Here is a 17,887-nt window from a genome sequence, read left to right on the forward strand (position 1 = left end):
TAGGGAAAATGGTTTTAATTCAATGCAGGCAAAACATGTTTAGGTAAACAACTTCCCCAGGTGCTCACAATCCCTCCACATGTTGAAGCCAAACGTCTTAAATTGAAAGATTGTGAGTGAACTCACCCAGCGCCTTGCAGCTGCGCTTGTCAGGCCTCAGCTCATAGCCCTGCACACACCAGCACTGGAACCCTCCCTCTGTGTTGGTACAGCCCTGGCTGCAGTAGCCCTCCTCTGCACACTCATCCACATCTGGGAACGGTCCATATAGACAGGTGGGTGGGTGGGGGAGGGGTAAGAGAATATATGATGATGCGGCGTGTGTAAACACCTCAAATATATACATTTTCAATCAACTCATTATAAAATCCGCAGAGCTCATATACATTGAATTGTTTCAGTCTCTCATCGCAAGCACACACACGGGGTGTAGTCTCACCCTGGCAGGCCCTGCCATCCTCCATCAGTCTGTAGCCAGTATGACAGGTACACTGTACCAGACCTCTGGCCATCTGACATTTCTGAGAACAGCCTCCGTTATTCAGGTTACAGTTGCCATCGCTGGACCGTGGGCCTACACTCAAACACACACACTTGTTAGAGAGATGTTATGATGTGGAGCCTTACAGAAGTTTCCGAATAAGTCCCCAAACACACACGGCACACCCACCCCACACCCTTCCCCTTATACAGTCAGACATAACTCACGGCAGTCCTGGTGAGGGTGTTCATCAGTCCCATCTCCACAGTCGCTGACCTCATTACAGACCTTCCTCTGGCCAATACAGCGGCCGTTACCACACAGAAACTGGTCTGGAGCACATGGAGGGGTGTCTGGTGGGGAGATAGATGGAGAAAGTTACAATGGCCTGGAAAAAAGCTGCAAAGAACAATGAACAACATCTGAAAACTCCTTTGGCTGTATCTCAAATGGCACCCCTTGAGTCCTGGTCAAAAGAAGTGCACTATATAGGGAAAAGGGTACCATTTGGGGATGTAGCCTCTGACTTTTGAAGGATAGACACAAAAGGACTGTGGGGTAATGGTAACTGTTCTTTAGATTGACTGAATCTAGACTCCACCCTGGGTGGGGTGATCATCCAAAATCAAATCAAACTTTATATGTCACATGCGCCAAATACAACAGGTTTAGATCTTACAGTGAAATGCATACTTACGAGCCCCAAATCAATAATGCGGTTTTAAAAAATACCGACAAGAATAAGAAATAAAAGTAACAAGTAATTAAAGAGCAGCAGTAAAATAACAATAGCGAGACTATATACAGGGGGGTACCGGTACAGAGTCAATGTGCAGAGGCACCGATTAGTTGAGGTAATATGTACATGAAGGTAGAGTTATTTAAGTGACTATACATAGATGACAACAACAGAGGTTAACAGCGGTGTAAAAGGGAGAGGCAATGCAAATAGCCTGAGGAGCCATTTGATTAGGTGTTCAGGAGTCTTATGGCTTGAGGGTAGAAGCTGTTTAGACATAGACTTAGCGCTCCAGTACCGCTTTCCATGCGGTAGCAGAGAGAACTGTCTAGGGCTAAGAAGGCTGGAGGACATTCCTCTGACGCCGCCTAGTATAGAGGTCCTGGATGACAGGAAGCTTGGCCTCAGTGATGTACTGGACCGTTTGCACTATCCTCTATAGTGCCTTGAGGTCGGAGGCAGAGCAGTTGAAATACCAGGCAGTGATGCAGGAAAATGAGGACCGCGAACCGCATTCTCATCGATGGGGCTGCAGCGGAGCAGGTAGTGCAAATGTAGAACCTTTTGAGGATCTGAGGACCCATGGGAAATCTTTTCAGTCTCCTGAGGGGGCATAGGTTTTGCCGTGCCCTCTTCACGACTCTCTTGGTGTGCTTGGACCATGTTAGTTTGTTGGTGATGTGGACACCAAGGAACTCGAAGCTCTGAACCTGCTCCGCTGCAGCCCCATCGATGAGAATGGGGGCGGTCGCGGTCCTTCGCGGTCCTCATTTTCTTGTAGTCCACAATCATCTCCTTTGTCTTGATCACGTTGAGGGAGAGGTTGTTGCCCTGGCAACACACGGCCAGGTCTCTGACCTCCTTCTGGCGGTCTCGTAGTTGTCGGTGATCAGGCCTACCACTGTTGTGTCATCGGCAAACTTAATGATGGTGTTGGAGTCGTGCCTGGCCGTGCAGTCATGAGTGAACAGGGAGGAGGGGACCGAGCACGCACCCCGGAGGGGCCCCTGTGTAACAAAAGACGCTATTGGACATAAATGGGCATAAATGATGGACATTATCAAACAAAACAAGCACTTATTGTAGAACTGCGATTCCTGGGAGTGCATTCTGATGAAGATCATCAAAGGTAAGTGAATATTTATAATGCTATTTCTGACTAATGTTGACTACCCAACATGGCGGATATTTCTCTGGCTGGTTTGGGCTCTGAGCGCCGTTCTCAGATTATGTTTTTTCCGTAAAGTTTTTTTGAAATCTGACATAGCGGTTGCATTAAGGAGAAGTGTATCTAAAGTTCCATGCATAACACTAGAATTTTCATCAACATTTATAATGAGTATTTCTGTGAATTCATGTGGCTCTCTGCACAATCACCGCATGTTTTAGAACTACTGAAGGTAATGTACAATGTAAAATGAGATTTCTTGATATAAATATGCACTCGAACAAAACATACAGGTATTGTGTAACATGAAGTCCTATGAGTGTCATCTGATGAAGATCATTAAAGGTTAGTGATGAATTTAATCTCTATTAGTGCTTTTTGTGACTCCTCTCTTTGGCAGGAAAAATGGCTGGGTTTTTCTGTGGCTTGGTGGGGACCTAACAATCAATTTGTGGAGCTTTCGCTGTAAAGCATTTTTGAAATCAGACACTGTGGCTGAATTAACGAAAATTGTATCTTTAAAATGGTGACTAATACTTGTATGTTTGAGAAATTTGATTTATGAGATTTCTGTTGATTTGTATTTGGCGCCCTGCAATTCATTGGCTGTTGGCGAGGGGTTCCGCTAGCGGAACGGGGTTAGACAGGTTAAAGGTCCTAGACAGGTTAAAGGTCTTGCTCACATCGGCTACCGAGAGCGTTATCACACAGTCATCCAGAACAGGTGGTTCTCTCATGCATGCTTCAGTGTTGCTTGCCTCGAAGCGAGCATAAAAGGCATTTAGCTTGCCTGGTAGGCTCGCGTCACTGGGCAGATCACGTCTGGGTTTCCCTTTGTAGTCCATAATAGATTTCAAGTCCTGCCACATACGATGAGCGTCAGAGCCGGTGAAGTAGGATTCATTATCCTGTATAGACGCTTTGCTTGTTTGATGGTTCGTCTGAGGGCATAGAGTGATTTCATATAAGTGTCCGGATTAGTGTCCCGCTCCTTGAAATCAACAGCTCTAGCCTTTAGCTCGTTGTGGATGTTGCCTGTAATCTATGGCTTCTGGTTGGGATATGTACGTACAATCACTGTGGGAATGACGATACACTTATTGATGAAGCCGGTGACTGAGGTGGTATACTCTTCAATGCCATTGAATCCCGGAACATATTCCAGTCTGTGCTAGAAAAACAGTCCTATAGAGAAGCATCCGCGTCATCTGACCACTTCTGTATTGAGCGAGTCACTGGTACTTCCTGCTTTAGGTTTTGCTTGTAAGCAGCAATCAGGAAGATAGAATTATGGTCAGATTTGCCAAATTGAGGGTGGGGGAGAGCTTTGTATGCATATCTGTGTGTGGAGTAAAGTTTCTGTCCACTCTGGTTGCACATATGACATGCTGGTAAAAATGTGGTAAAACTGATTGAAGTTTGCCTGCATTAAAGTCCCCAGCCACTAGGAGCACCGCTTTTGGATGAGCATTTTCTTGTTTGCTTATGGCTTTATAGAGTTGCTTGAGCACGATCTTAGTGCCAGCATCGGTCTGTGGTGGTAAATAGACGGCTACGAATAATATAGATGAAAATGACAAAGTGACAAATAGACACATACCCCCACCTCTCATCTTACCAGATTTAGCTTCTTCTCTGTTCTGCAGGTGCATGGAAAATCCCGCGAGCTCTATAATATCTGTGTAGTCGTTTAGCCACGATTAGGTGAAACATATGATATTACAGTTTTAATGTCCTATTGGTAGGATAATCTTAATCGTCGGTCATCAATTATATTTTCCAATGATTGCACGTTAGCCAGTAGAACGAATGGCAGTGTGAGTTCTCTCGCTCGCCTACGGATTCTCAGAAGGCAGCCCGACCTGCCCTTTCTTCATGCAAATGACCGGGCCTGTTCCCGGGTAAGCATTATCTCCTTCTCGTCAGATCCTTTAAAGGAAAAAGCTTATTCCAGTTCGAGGTGAGTAATCGCTGTTCTGATGTCCAGAAGTTATTTTCAGTCATAAGAGACAGTAGCAGCAACATTTTGTACAAAATACATTTAAAAATAAGTTACAAACAACGCAAAAAAACTAACCAAATAGCACAGTTACGAGCATGTAAAACGTGCCAATATGCTTTCCCTCTGACAGTTTCCTCTCAAATTATGCTTTTCAGCATGGAGAGTTGTCCTGCAACTGTTGTCATGGATAGTAAACTATAGGGTGCCTGTCTGAGGTGTAAGATTTAGCTCATAGCCCGCCGATAAGAACTAAGTCCATGGAGCTCTTTCTTTCTTTTCACCCTTTTATTTAATTTGTACTGTCTAGATTAGATTGATGCCGATCTGCACACACACACATACCAGTCTTCTCACAGTCATCTTCATCGCTGCCGTCAGAGCAGTCATCCTCTCCGTCACATCTCCATGACAACCTGACACAGCGTCCCGATGCACAGCGGAACTGATCCGCAGTACACATGGAGGTGGCTGGAGGGAGAGGACAGGTCGGTTAGACACACACACGTACACAATCTACATACATTATGTACACAAACACATATACACACACAAGCAGATACTTACTGCAGTTCTTCTCATCTGATTGGTCATCACAGTCAAACTCCCCGTCACACCTCCAGCCAGCGTTGATGCACATCCCACTGCTGCACATGAACTCCACAGAACGACAAGGCTGGTGGGAGGCTGCAGGACACACACAACCAATACCGTGAGATAAAATGAAAATGCTTTTGGAACTTTAATCATCCCTGACAGTGTAAAACTATTTATCTGAAGGTAATATCTGGTAATACAAATATGCTTTTACAGGGACAAAACAGAAGAAAAAAAATTGGGGCAGGACATGCATGTTTCAAAAGAATCAAACATATCTATCCAAGACCAAACAAACCCACACGAGCACACACACACTTGTATTAATGATATAACAATAAGAGCCTGTTCACATGAGGTTGAAGGGCTGAGGGTAGAAGATAAGGACAAAGAGGTGAGGAATGAATAAAGCGAGGGAGAGTACAATGAGAGAGTGCTGTAGAACACCGTGTCTACATGTGTCTGTGTGCAGTTATCAGTTAGACAAGAGAAGGGAACAGGGCCAATAGCACAGAAGACAGGGAGAGAAGAATAAAGCAGTGCTGTGTGTGATGAGGGGATGATCAAAAGACCAGGTGGTGAGAAAGAAATACACAAACACATATATATACACAGACATATACAGTGCCTTGCGAAAGTATTCGGCCACCTTGAACTTTGCGACCTTTTGCCACATTTCAGGCTTCAAACATAAAGATATAAAACTGTATTTTTTTGTGAAGAATCAACAACAAGTGGGACACAATCATGAAGTAGAACGACATTTATTGGATATTTCAAACTTTTTTAACAAATCAAAAACTGAAAAATTGGCCGTGCAAAATTATTCAGCCCCTTTACTTTCAGTGCAGCAAACTCTCTCCAGAAGTTCAGTGAGGATCTCTGAATGATCCAATGTTGACCTAAATGACAAATGATGATAAATACAATCCACCTGTGTGTAATCAAGTCTCCGTATAAATGCACCTGCACTGTGATAGTCTCAGAGGTCCGTTAAAAGCGCAGAGAGCATCATGAAGAACAAGGAACACACCAGGCAGGTCCGAGATACTGTTGTGAAGAAGTTTAAAGCCGGATTTGGATACAAAAAGATTTCCCAAGCTTTAAACATCCCAAGGAGCACTGTGCAAGCGATAATATTGAAATGGAAGGAGTATCAGACCACTGCAAATCTACCAAGACCTGGCCATCCCTCTAAACTTTCAGCTCATACAAGGAGAAGACTGATCAGAGATGCAGCCAAGAGGCCTATGATCACTCTGGATGAACTGCAGAGATCTACAGCTGAGGTGGGAGACTCTGTCCATAGGACAACAATCAGTCGTATATTGCACAAATCTGGCCTTTATGGAAGAGTGGCAAGAAGAAAGCCATTTCTTAAAGATATCCATAAAAGTGTCGTTTAAAGTTTGCCACAAGCCACCTGGGAGACACACCAAACATGTGGAAGAAGGTGCTCTGGTCAGATGAAACCAAAATTGAACTTTTTGGCAACACTGCAAAACGTTATGTTTGGCGTAAAAGCAACACAGCTCATCACCCTGAACACTGTCAAACATGGTGGTGGCAGCATCATGGTTTGGGCCTGCTTTTCTTCAGCAAGGACGGGGAAGATGGTTAAAATTGATGGGAAGATGGATGGAGCCAAATACAGGACCATTCTGGAAGAAAACCTGATGGAGTCTGCAAAAGACCTGAGACTGGGACGGAGATTTGTCTTCCAACAAGACAATGATTCAAAACATAAAGCAAAATCTACAATGGAATGGTTCAAAAATAAACATATCCAGGTGTTAGAATGGCCAAGTCAAAGTCCAGACCTGAATCCAATCGAGAATCTGTGGAAAGAACTGAAAACTGCTGTTCACAAATGCTCTCCATCCAACCCACTGAGCTCGAGCTGTTTTGCAAGGAGGAATGGGAAAAAATGTTAGTCTCTCGATGTGCAAAACTGATGGAGACATACCCCAAGCGACTTACAGCTGTAATCGCAGCAAAAGGTGGCGCTACAAAGTATTAACTTAAGGGGGCTGAATAATTTTGCACGCCCAATTTTTCAGTTTTTGATTTGTTAAAAAAGTTTGAAATATCCAATAAATGTCGTTCCACTTCATGATGGTGTCCCACTTGTTGTTGATTTTTCACAACAAAATACAGTTTTATATCTTTATGTTTGAAGCCTGAAATGTGGCAAAAGGTCGCAAAGTTCAAGGGGGCCGAATACTTTCGCAAGGCACTGTATATACACACACACACACACACACACACACACACACACACACACACACACACACACATATATATATATAGAAGCAGTGCGGTACATATATATATATATATATATAAATACAGTTGAAGTCAGAAGTTTACATACACTTAGGTTGGAGTCACAGTTTTGGCAAGTTGGTTAGAACATCTACTTTGTGCATGACACATGTACTTTTTCCAACAATTGTTAACAGACAGCTTATTTCACTTATAATTCACTGTCTCACAAGTCCAGGGGGTCAGAAGTTTACATACACTAAGTTGACTGTGCCTTTAAACAGCTGGGAAAATTCCAGAAAATGATGTCATGGCTTTAGAAGCTCCTGATAGGCTAATTGACATAATTTGAGTCAATTGGAGGTGTACCTGTGGATGAATTTCAAGGCCTAACTTCAAACTCAGTGCCTCATGGGAAAAGCAAAATAAATCAGCCAAGACCTCAGAAATGAAATGGTAGACATCCACAAGTCTGGTTCATCCTTGGGAGCAATTTCCAAATGCCTGAAGGTACCACTCTCATCTGTTTAAACAATAGTACGCAAGTATAAACACCATGGGACAACGCAGCCATCATACCGCTCAGGAAGGAGACACGTTCTGTCTCCTAGAGATGAACGTACTTTGGTGCGAAAAGTGCAAATCAATGCCAGATCAACAGTAAAGGACCTTGTAGACATGCACAAAAGTATCTATATCCGCAGTAAACAAGTCCTATATCGACATAACAGCAGCAAGGAAGAAGCCACTGCTCCAAAACCGCCATAAAAAAGCCAGACTACAGTTTGCAACTGCATATGGGGACAAAAATCGTACTTTTTGAAGAAATGTCCTCTGGTCTGATGAAACAAAAATAGAACTGTTTGGCCATAATGACCATGGAGAAAAAATAGGAAGACTTGCAAGCCGAAGAACACCATCCCAACCGTGACGCACGGGGGTGGCAGCATCATGTTGTGGGGGACAGACTTGGTGCACTTCGCAAAATATATAAATAAAGCCCTGACCTCAATCCTATAGAACATTTGTGGGCAGAACTGAAAAAGCATGTGTGAGGATGCCTAGAAACCTTACTCAGTTACACCAGCTCTGCCAGGAGGAATGGGCCAAAATTCACCCAACTTATTGTGGGAAGCTTGTGGAAGCCTACTCAAATCACTTGATCCAAGTCAAACAATTTAAAGGCAATGCTACCAAATACTAATTGAGTGTATGTAAACTTCTGACCCACTGGGAATGTGATGAAATAAATAAAAGCTGAAATAAATCATTCTCTGTACTATTTTTCTGACATTTCACATTCTTAAAATAAAGTGGTGATCCTAACCGACCTAAGACAGGGATTTTTTACTCCGATTATATGTCAGGAATTGTGAAAAACAGTTTCAATGTATTTGGCTAAGGTGCATGTAAACTTCTGACTTCAACTGTATATATATATATATATATATATATATATATATATATATATATATATATATATATATATATATATATATATATTTGCCAATCTTGGTGTTCTCTGGCAAATGCCAAACGTCCTGCACGGTGTTGGGCTGTAAGCTCAACCTCCACCTGTGGACATCGGGCCCTCATACAACCCTCATGGAGTCTGTTTCTGACCGTTTGAGCAGACACATGCACATTTGTGGCCTGCTGGAGGTCATTTTGCAGGGCTCTGGCAGTGCTCCTCCTGCTCCTCCTTGCACAAAGGCGGAGGTAGCGGTCCTGCTGCTGGGTTGTTGCCCTCCTACGGCCTCCTCCACGTCTCCTGATGTACTGGCCTGTCTCCTGGTAGCGCCTCCATGCTCTGGACACTACCCTGACAGACACAGCAAACCTTCTTGCCACAGCTCGCATTGATGTGCCATCCTGGATGAGCTGCACTACCTGAGCCACTTGTGTGGGTTGTAGACTCCGTCTCATGCTACCACTAGAGTGAAAGCACCGCCAGCATTCAAAAGTGACCAAAACATCAGCCAGGAAGCATAGGAACTGAGAAGTGGTCTGTGGTCACCACCTGCAGAACCACTCCTTTATTGGGGGTGTCTTGCTAATTGCCTATAATTTCCACCTGTTGTCTATTCCATTTGCACAACAGCATGTGAAATTCATTGTCAATCAGTGTTGCTTCCTAAGTGGACAGTTTGATTTTACAGGAGTGTGATTGACTTGATTGACTTTTAAGTGTTCCCTTTATTTTTTTGAGCAGTGTATATATATTAGAGAGAGAAATGGAAAGAAACATTAAATGGACAGTGTTCTCATGTTCAAACCCACTTATCAGCTGGTACCCTGTCGCCCACATTGACACCCACATACACAGAGAACTGTTTCATCTGCTTGTGTGTGCCCAACTCTCAGAATACAGACACACACCGAATACACAGATATATACATACACACACACCACTAAACACACAGAGAATCGTTTGATCTGCTTGTTTGCCCAGATCTCTCTCCATTCTGAATACACAAGCCATGCCCATCTGAGAGTGTGCCAGTGTTTTTCTATCAAAGCGTCCAGCATACAGTCTATGCCAAGAAATGCAGTGAGAATGGCTAGTCTTATTCCTCTCTGGTATGTCTCCTCTCCCAGCTGTAGTGTAATATCTTCTTTTCCTTTTTTTTTTTATCTCTGTCCTTGTTTCTTTTTCTTTGATGCGTTTTCCACTTTCCCAAAAATTCGAAATATCTCCAGGCAAGGGGGCAATTATCAAATCAAAACAAATTTTATTGGTCGCATACACATATTTAGCAGATGTTATTGCGGGTGTAGCAAAATGCTTGTGTTCCTACTGGAGGAAGGAGGGAGGAGAAAGGGATGATAGAGGAGAAGAAGAGATGGGAGGGGGGACGAAGACATGCAACTAACATGACCTTACTGATCAGTCAGTCATGATGAAAGCCTTAAATAAAAGTTTATCACCATTGAAGACAACATCAAAGAAGAGAGGAGTTTGAGAATCACAGCTCTCTCTCCTCTCATCCTACTCCCTAGTCTGATGCATGCTAACAGAGCCCCATATACAGGCCTTTGTGTGGGCTACCATGACAGAGAAAATGAGAGTGAGTGAGAGAGTGAGTGAGAGTGAGTGCGAGAATGAGTGCGAGAGAGAGAAAGAGACTGTGGGACAGAGAGATAGTACAAAGAGAGACATGAAAACCTGAGATAGAGATAAATTAACAGAAAGTAAGGACGTGAAAGCAGTGAGGTCTTAGCAGTAGTCTAACAGGGTATATTCTCTGGAGTGATGAAGAGAAACGTGATAGCCTGTGCTAATCGAAACACTGGCAAGCTTGCGTGTATTCAAAAGAAAAGGATGGGAAATGCTTTCCAATGCACGCAGACATGCACACACACAAGTAACATAGTCACATCGCGGAGCAGCAGGCTCTAGCACGACAGCTGTCAGCAAGGAGAGTGGGACAGGGCATTCCAGGAATCTGTGTCAGGGAACGCTCAGAGAGCCATAATGAGTGAGGGAGACAGACTTCTGCAGTGTAGCCATTTAACATGTCACTGCTCAGTGCTCAAGCTCAATCATTGCTACAATGGTAACAGCTGGATCTGCCATCACCAACTTGTCTCAATTCTGTTCAACCTCAGCTGAACCTTTTTATTTTTTACTTGTTCCATTTTTCTCCCCAATTTCGTGATATCCAATTGGTAGTTACAGTCTTGTCTCATCGCCAGAACTCCTGTACAGACTCGGGAGAGGCGAAGGTCAAGAGCCGTGTGTCCTCTGAAACACAACCCACCCAAGCCGCACTGTTTCTGGACACAATGCACGCTTAACCCGGAAGCCATCCACACCAATGTGTCGGAGGAAACACCTTACACCTGGTGACCGTGTCAGCGTGCATTGCGCCCAGCTGTGTCAACAGGAGTCGCTAGTGCGTGATGGGACAAGAACATCCCTGCCGGCCAAACCCTCCCCTAACCCGGACGACGCTAGGCCAATTGTATGCCGCCCCATGGGTCTCCCGGTCGTGGCCGGCTACGACAGAGCCTGGACTCGAACCAGGATCTCTAGTGGCACAGCTAGCTTATCTCTTTAAGGCTTTGTCAGGTGAAAGCAATAGTGTCAACTGCTAGACCACTGCTCCAATCGGGAGACCAACCTCAGCCGATCCTATCCTTATCTCTTTTCTTTTATGTATACTTGACTGGAAGTATTGACACTATTGCTTTCACCTGACAAAGCCTTAAAAAGACAAAGGTTGTCAGTGGCACTTCCCAAACACTGAACTCTCTCACTCCCGTCCCTCATGATAAAGTTGTAGCCCAACTGCATTCCTCCCTGCCCCTAACCTACTGACCCCTTTGTTTACATTCCACTTGAGAAATAGGGTGCTTGGCATTGTGGGTAGAATTCCAACAGGCAGTCTGGCCACAACAAGTTATCTGTGTGTGTGTGTGTGTGTGTGTGTGTAGCAGAGGAATTTGAGGTACCTTATGTGTTTTCTGCATGGCAGTGTAGCAGCCTCTGATGTAGCATGTATGGTGCTGGCGTTAGTGCTGGGCGATATGGCCAAAACATCATATCTTGCTATTTAAAAAATAATATAGCTGGTATGATGGCATTTGACAGTATTTTATGTTTTTAAATTATAACATTTCTACATTTGCTTTATAAGTAGTGCATGAACTCAGGGTGGCAACACATACATTCTAAGTGATTTCAATGGGTCTTTCTTCATTCTGATTGTTTATACTGTTCAATTCAACTTTCCTGAACTCATTTGAGATAATTTTCACTCTGCCATGTAGGGCTGCATGATATGGGCAAACAATCAAAACCTTATTTTGAACCAAATGTTGCTATAGCGATTTGACTTATGATTTAGAGCAAAACACTTGGGTGAAATGTTGGAATCATGGAAATAGAATGATTATTCCAATTCTATAATTAGAATATGATAGTGGGCACTTTAAATAGTGTTGTTTAACACAAAAATGAATAGAAATGCCAAAGAGGAGTGAAAACAGCATTGTTGTTATCAACATTGTTGCATATGCTGCATTGGCCATGCAGACTGAACGTAAGTGTCTTGTGGTTGAAGAACAACAAATGTGCTCCTTGAGTGACAGGGGGTGGGGCTAGGTCTGGAGAGAGAGTGAGCGGAGATGACTCAAGTAGCGAAGTAAACTATAAAAATGGACGTTAAACACGGCGTATCATATTTAACAAACCAAACATTCAAATACCGTTATAGAAGGTAAAGTAAAAACCTAAACCGGTCCATGCATCAATACCGGTATATTGTAAAATACAGCCTGCAGATGTTAATGATTAGCCACCTGAATCCGATGTGTGTGTGTACTTACAGCAGTCGGACTCATCAGACCAGTCTCCACAGTCGTCATCTCCGTCACAGTGGTAAATGTCCAGAATACAGCGTCCGTACGCACATTGGAACTCTTCAACACTACAAGTGGCCGTCATTACATCAGATGCTACAGAGAGAGAGAGAGAAAGGGAGAGGGGTACATATTTAATACACATTCTCTTTCACCCCCAAACTTTTCTGTCATAAACTTTAAAGACAGTGTGTGGTTCTGATGTAACAGTATAGCTTTCGTCCCCTCGCCCGACCCGGGCACATCAACAACAGTCACCCACGAAGCATCGGGCCAAGCCCATGCAAAGCAAGGGGAACAACTACTTCAGGTCTCAGAGCGAGTGACGTCACCGATTGAAACGCTATTAGCGCGCACCACCGCTAACTAGCTAGCCATTTCACATTGGTTACACTGACATTCAGTTTGTTTTACAATAGGGCAGTCAAAATAGGTCAGGGATGAGGATAATTTGGAGAAGTTGGGAATGTTGACACACACACCCCTTGACAACAAAGGGAAGATAAGGCTCAGAGTGTACAGTCGTGGCCGAAAGTTTTGAGTATGACACAAATATTAATTTTCACAAATCAGTTTGTATGATGGCAATTTGCATATACTCAAGAATGTTATGAACAGTGATCAGATGAATTGCAATTAATTGCAAAGTCCCTCTTTGCCATGCAAATTAACTGAATCCCTAAAAACATTTCCACTACATTTCAGCCCTGCCAAAAAAGGACCAGCTGACATCATGTCAGTGATTCTCTCGTTAACACAGGTGTGAGTGTTGACGAGGACAAGGCTGGAGATCACTCTGTCATGCTGATTGAGTTCGAATAACAGACTGGAAGCTTCAAAAGGAGGGTGGTGCTTGGAATCATTGTTCTTTCTCTGTCAATCATGGTTACCTGCAAGGAAACATGTGCTGTCATCATTGCTCTGCACAAAAAGGGCTTCACAGGCAAGGGTATTGCTGCCAGTAAGATTGCACTTAAATCAACCATTTATCGGATCATCAAGAACTTCAAGGAGAGAGGTTCAATTGTTGTGAAGAAGGCTTCAGGGTGCCCAAGAAAGTCCAGCAAGCGCCAGGACCGTCTCCTAAAGTTGATTTAGCTGCGGGATCGAGGCACCACCAGTACAGAGCTTGCTCAGGAATGGCAGCAGGCAGGTGTGAGTGCATCTGCACGCACAGTGAGGCGAAGACTTGGAGGATGGCCTGGTGTCCAGAAAGGCAGCAAAGAAACCATTTATCTCCAGGAAAAACATCAGGGACAGACTGATATTCTGCAAAAGGTACAGGGATTGGACTGCTGAGGACTGGGGTAAAGTCATTTTCTCTGATGAATCCCCTTTCCAATTGTTTGGGGCATCCGGAAAAAAGCTTGTCCAGAGAAGACAAGGCGAGCGCTATAATCAGTCCTGTGTCATGCTAACAGTAAAGCATCCTGAGAACATTCATGTGTGGGGTTGCTTCTCAGCCAAGGGAGTGGGCTCACTCACAGTTTTGCCTAAGAACACAGCCATGAATAAAGAATGGTACCAACACATCCTCCGAGAACAACTTCTCCCAACCATCCAGGAACAGTTTGGTGACAAACAATGCCTTTTCCAGCATGATGGAGCACCTTGCCATAAGGCAAAAGTGATAACTAAGTGGCTCGGGAAACAAAACATAAATATTTTGGGTCCATGGCCAGGGAACTCCCCAGACCTTAGTCCCATTGAGAACTTGTGGTCAATCCTCAAGAGGCAGGTGGACAAACAAAAACCCACCAATTCTGACAAACTCCAAGCATTGATTATGCAAGAATGGGCTGCCATCATCACACCCTGGTGTGGCACAGTAGTTAGTTGACAGCATGCCAGGGCGGATTGTAGAGGTCTTGAAAAAGACACTGCAAATATTGACTCTTTGCATCAACTTAATGTAATTGTCAATAAAAGCCTTTGACACTGATGAAATGCTTGTAATTATACTTCAGTATTCCATAGTAACGTCTGCCAAAAATATCTAAAGACACTGAAGCAGCAAACTTTGTGGAAATTAAAATTTGTGTCATTCTCAAAACTTTTGGCCACGACTGTACACCTGTATGAGGCCCTTTGAAATCCTGCTGCCAATCCTTTATCGATACTATTGAAATCCCTATCGCCAGAGAGAGAGAAGAGAGAGAGTGAGGACACACGTATAGTACGTGTTTCAGGGGGTGTTGGGATATGCAAAAAAACAAAACATTTCCATTTCACAACATGCATATATATATGATACGAGTCTGATGGTCCTTAATACTGAATAGTGTCTGTTCCAGGTGTGTAGGAGTCAAAATAAGAATACTGGAAAAGATGGAGACTCACACACTGTAGAAAAAAGGAATACTTTCAAAACTGAGGCTTGAATGCAATTACTAAAACATCATGGTGGCTGAAAAAATCATAGCGCATGAATGAAAAGTGAAAACAAAAACGTTTTAGCAGAAACGTTTGTGTTTTGTTTTCACCTTTCATTTATGCACTGATGATTTATTTGGGCATCTGGATGTTTTAATAAACATTTTTATTTTGTGTTTAAGCTTAGTTTTGGATGTATTCCTCTTTTGACAGTGTCAGGGTCTCCATCTCTTGTCCATGTGTGAATCAGGACAAATATAGGCATACACACACACACACACACACACACACACACACACACACACACACACACACACACACAGGGCAACTCACGGCAGTTTTCCTCATCTGATCCGTCCTTGCAGTCAGTGTCTCCATCACAGTACCAGTGTTCAGCAATGCAGCTCCCATCTGTACAGCGAAACTCCTTATCGGAACACTTACGCATGTCTGTGTGAGAGAGTGAGTGTGAGTGAGTGAGTGAGATAGAGGGGAGAAAGAGAGAGAAAGTAAGAGAGAGGGAAAGAGAGATATTGAGTTATTAAAGTCAACGGATTGAGTTGTGACAAAGACAATAACTTTCTGAATATATGTGTATACTGTAGGAGTGAATGTATGGTGTGCATGTGTGTGTTTGTGCATGTGTAGCTCACCACACAGCTCGTCACTGTTATCCCCACAGTCATTGTCCCCATCACAGTGCCACAGGCTGCGGATGCAGTAGCCGTTCTGACAATGGAACTCATCTTCTTCACACTCTCTAGGAGCTACAGACAAAGAGAGAGAGACAGGATGTCAACGAAAGGACAAATCACACAAACAACATCCTATACACCACTTGTATGATGTACAAGTGTGCACGCACCGCATGCTCGCACACAACAGCTTAGTAACATTTCTCTTACATTCATACAGAGAAAAGTAGCTGTCTATTAACCTCCAGTGGACAACCTCCCATCAATTCAAAGTTTATTTGTCGCATGCGCCGAATACACCACGTATTCACCTTACAGTGAAATGCTTACTTACAATTCCTTAACCAACAATGCATAGTCTTATGGCTTGCGGGGTAAAAGCTGTTGAGAAGCCTTTTAGTCCTAGACTTTGCGCTCCGGTCTATGACTGGGGTGGCTGGAGTCTTTGCCCATTTTTAGGGCCTTCCTCTGACATCGCCTGGTACAAAGGTCCTGGATGGCAGGCAGCTTAGCCCCAGTGATATACTGGGCCTTGCAGTCGGAGGCTGAGCAGTTGCTCTACCAGGCAGTGATGTTGCTGCTGTAGAACCTTTTGAGGATCTGAGGACCAATTCCAAATCTTTTTAGTTTCCTGAGGGGGAATAGGCTAGGGAATAGGGAATAGTGCCCCCTTCACGACTGTGTTGGTGTGCTTGGACCGTTCTAGTTTGTTGGTAATATGGACACCAAGGAACTTGAAGTTCTCAACCTGCTCCACTACAGCCCCGTCAATGAGAATGGGGGCGTGCTCGGTCCTCCTTTTCCTGTACTCCACAATAATATCCTGTGTCTTGATTACGTTGAGGGATAGGTTGTTATTCTGGCACCACTCGGCCAGGTCTTTGACCTCCTCCCTATAGGCTGTCTCGTCGTTGTCAGTAATCAGGCCTACCACTATTGTGTCGTCAGCAAACTTAATGATCGTGTTGGAGTTGTGCATGGCCATGCAGTCGTGGGTGAACAGGAGGACAAGAGGGTACTGATCACGCATGTGAGGGGCTCCCGTATTGAGGATCAGCTTTGCAGATCTGTTGTTGCCTACCCTCACCACCTGGGGGCGGCCCGTCAGGAAGTCCAGGATCCAGTTGCCGAGGGAGGTGTTTAAGCCCAGGGTCCTTAGCTTAGTGATGAGCTTTGAGGGAACTATGGTGTTGAACGCTGAGCTGTAGTCAATGAATGGCATTCTCACGTAGGTGTTCCTTTGGTCCAGATGGGAAAGGGCAGTGAGGAGTCCAATAGAGATTGCATCATCTGTGGATCTGTTGAGCGAAATGCAAAATATAATGGGTCTAGGGTTTCTGGGATAATGGTGTTAATGTGAGCCATGACCAGCCTTTCAAAGCACTTCAAGGCTGTGGATGTGAATGCTACAGGTCTGTAGTCAATTAGGCAGGTTGCCTTTGTGTTCTTGGCCACATGGACTATGGTGGACTGCTTGAAACATGTTGGAATTACAGACTCAATCAGGGACATGTTGAAAATGTCAGTGAAGACACTTGCCAGTTGGTCAGCACGTGCCCAGAGCAACCGTCCTGGTAATCCGTCTGGCCCAGCGGCCTTGTGAATGTTGGGCAGCTCGTGGCTGTGCTTCCCTTTGTAGTCTGTAATTGTTTGCAGGCCCTGCCACATCCGACGAGCATCGGTACAATTTAATCTTAGTCCTGTATTGGCGCTTTGCCTGTTTGATGGTTTGTCTGAGGACGTAGCAGGATTTCTTATAAGCTTTCGGGTTAGAGTCCCGCTCCTTGAAGGCGGCAGCTCTACACTTTGGCTCAGTAGGGATGTTGCCTATAATCCATGGTTTCTGCTTGGGGTAGGTACGTACAGTCACTGTGGGGACGACGTCATTGATGCACTTATTGATGAAGCCAGTTACTAATGTGGTGTACTGCTCAATGCCATCGGAGGAATCCCGGAACATATTCCAGTCTGTGCTAGCAAAACAGTCCTGTAGCTTAGCATCAGCATCATCTGACCACTTCTTTATTGACCGAGTCACTGGTGCCTTCAACTTTAGTTTTTGCTTGTAAACAGGAATCAGGAGGATGGAATTATGGTCAGATTTGCCAAATGGGGGGCGAGGGAGAGCTTTGTATGCGTCTCTGTGTGTGGTGTAAAAGTGGTCTAGAGTTTTTTTTTTTCCTTTGGATGCACATTTAACATGCT

General features: G+C 44.1%; 1 protein-coding gene across 7 annotated transcripts in view; it reads right to left on the bottom strand.

Annotated features, from left to right (window-relative positions):
• The window catches only part of LOC139411279 (low density lipoprotein receptor-related protein 4), a 221,804-nt gene that overhangs the window by 57,738 nt on the left and 146,179 nt on the right, over window positions 1-17,887 (bottom strand). For all 7 annotated transcript variants that reach the window (XM_071157355.1, XM_071157356.1, XM_071157351.1 and 4 more), the window contains 8 exons: window positions 15,641-15,754; window positions 15,321-15,437; window positions 12,582-12,710; window positions 4,955-5,074; window positions 4,733-4,858; window positions 709-834; window positions 440-574; window positions 127-252 (listed from right to left, as the gene is read on the bottom strand). In XM_071157355.1, coding sequence (XP_071013456.1) covers window positions 127-252; window positions 440-574; window positions 709-834; window positions 4,733-4,858; window positions 4,955-5,074; window positions 12,582-12,710; window positions 15,321-15,437; window positions 15,641-15,754 — 993 coding nt within the window. The remainder of the gene's footprint in view (window positions 1-126; window positions 253-439; window positions 575-708; window positions 835-4,732; window positions 4,859-4,954; window positions 5,075-12,581; window positions 12,711-15,320; window positions 15,438-15,640; window positions 15,755-17,887) is intronic.

The sequence above is a fragment of the Oncorhynchus clarkii genome, chromosome 6 (assembly GCF_045791955.1).
Source record: "Oncorhynchus clarkii lewisi isolate Uvic-CL-2024 chromosome 6, UVic_Ocla_1.0, whole genome shotgun sequence".
NCBI lineage: Eukaryota > Metazoa > Chordata > Actinopteri > Salmoniformes > Salmonidae > Oncorhynchus > Oncorhynchus clarkii.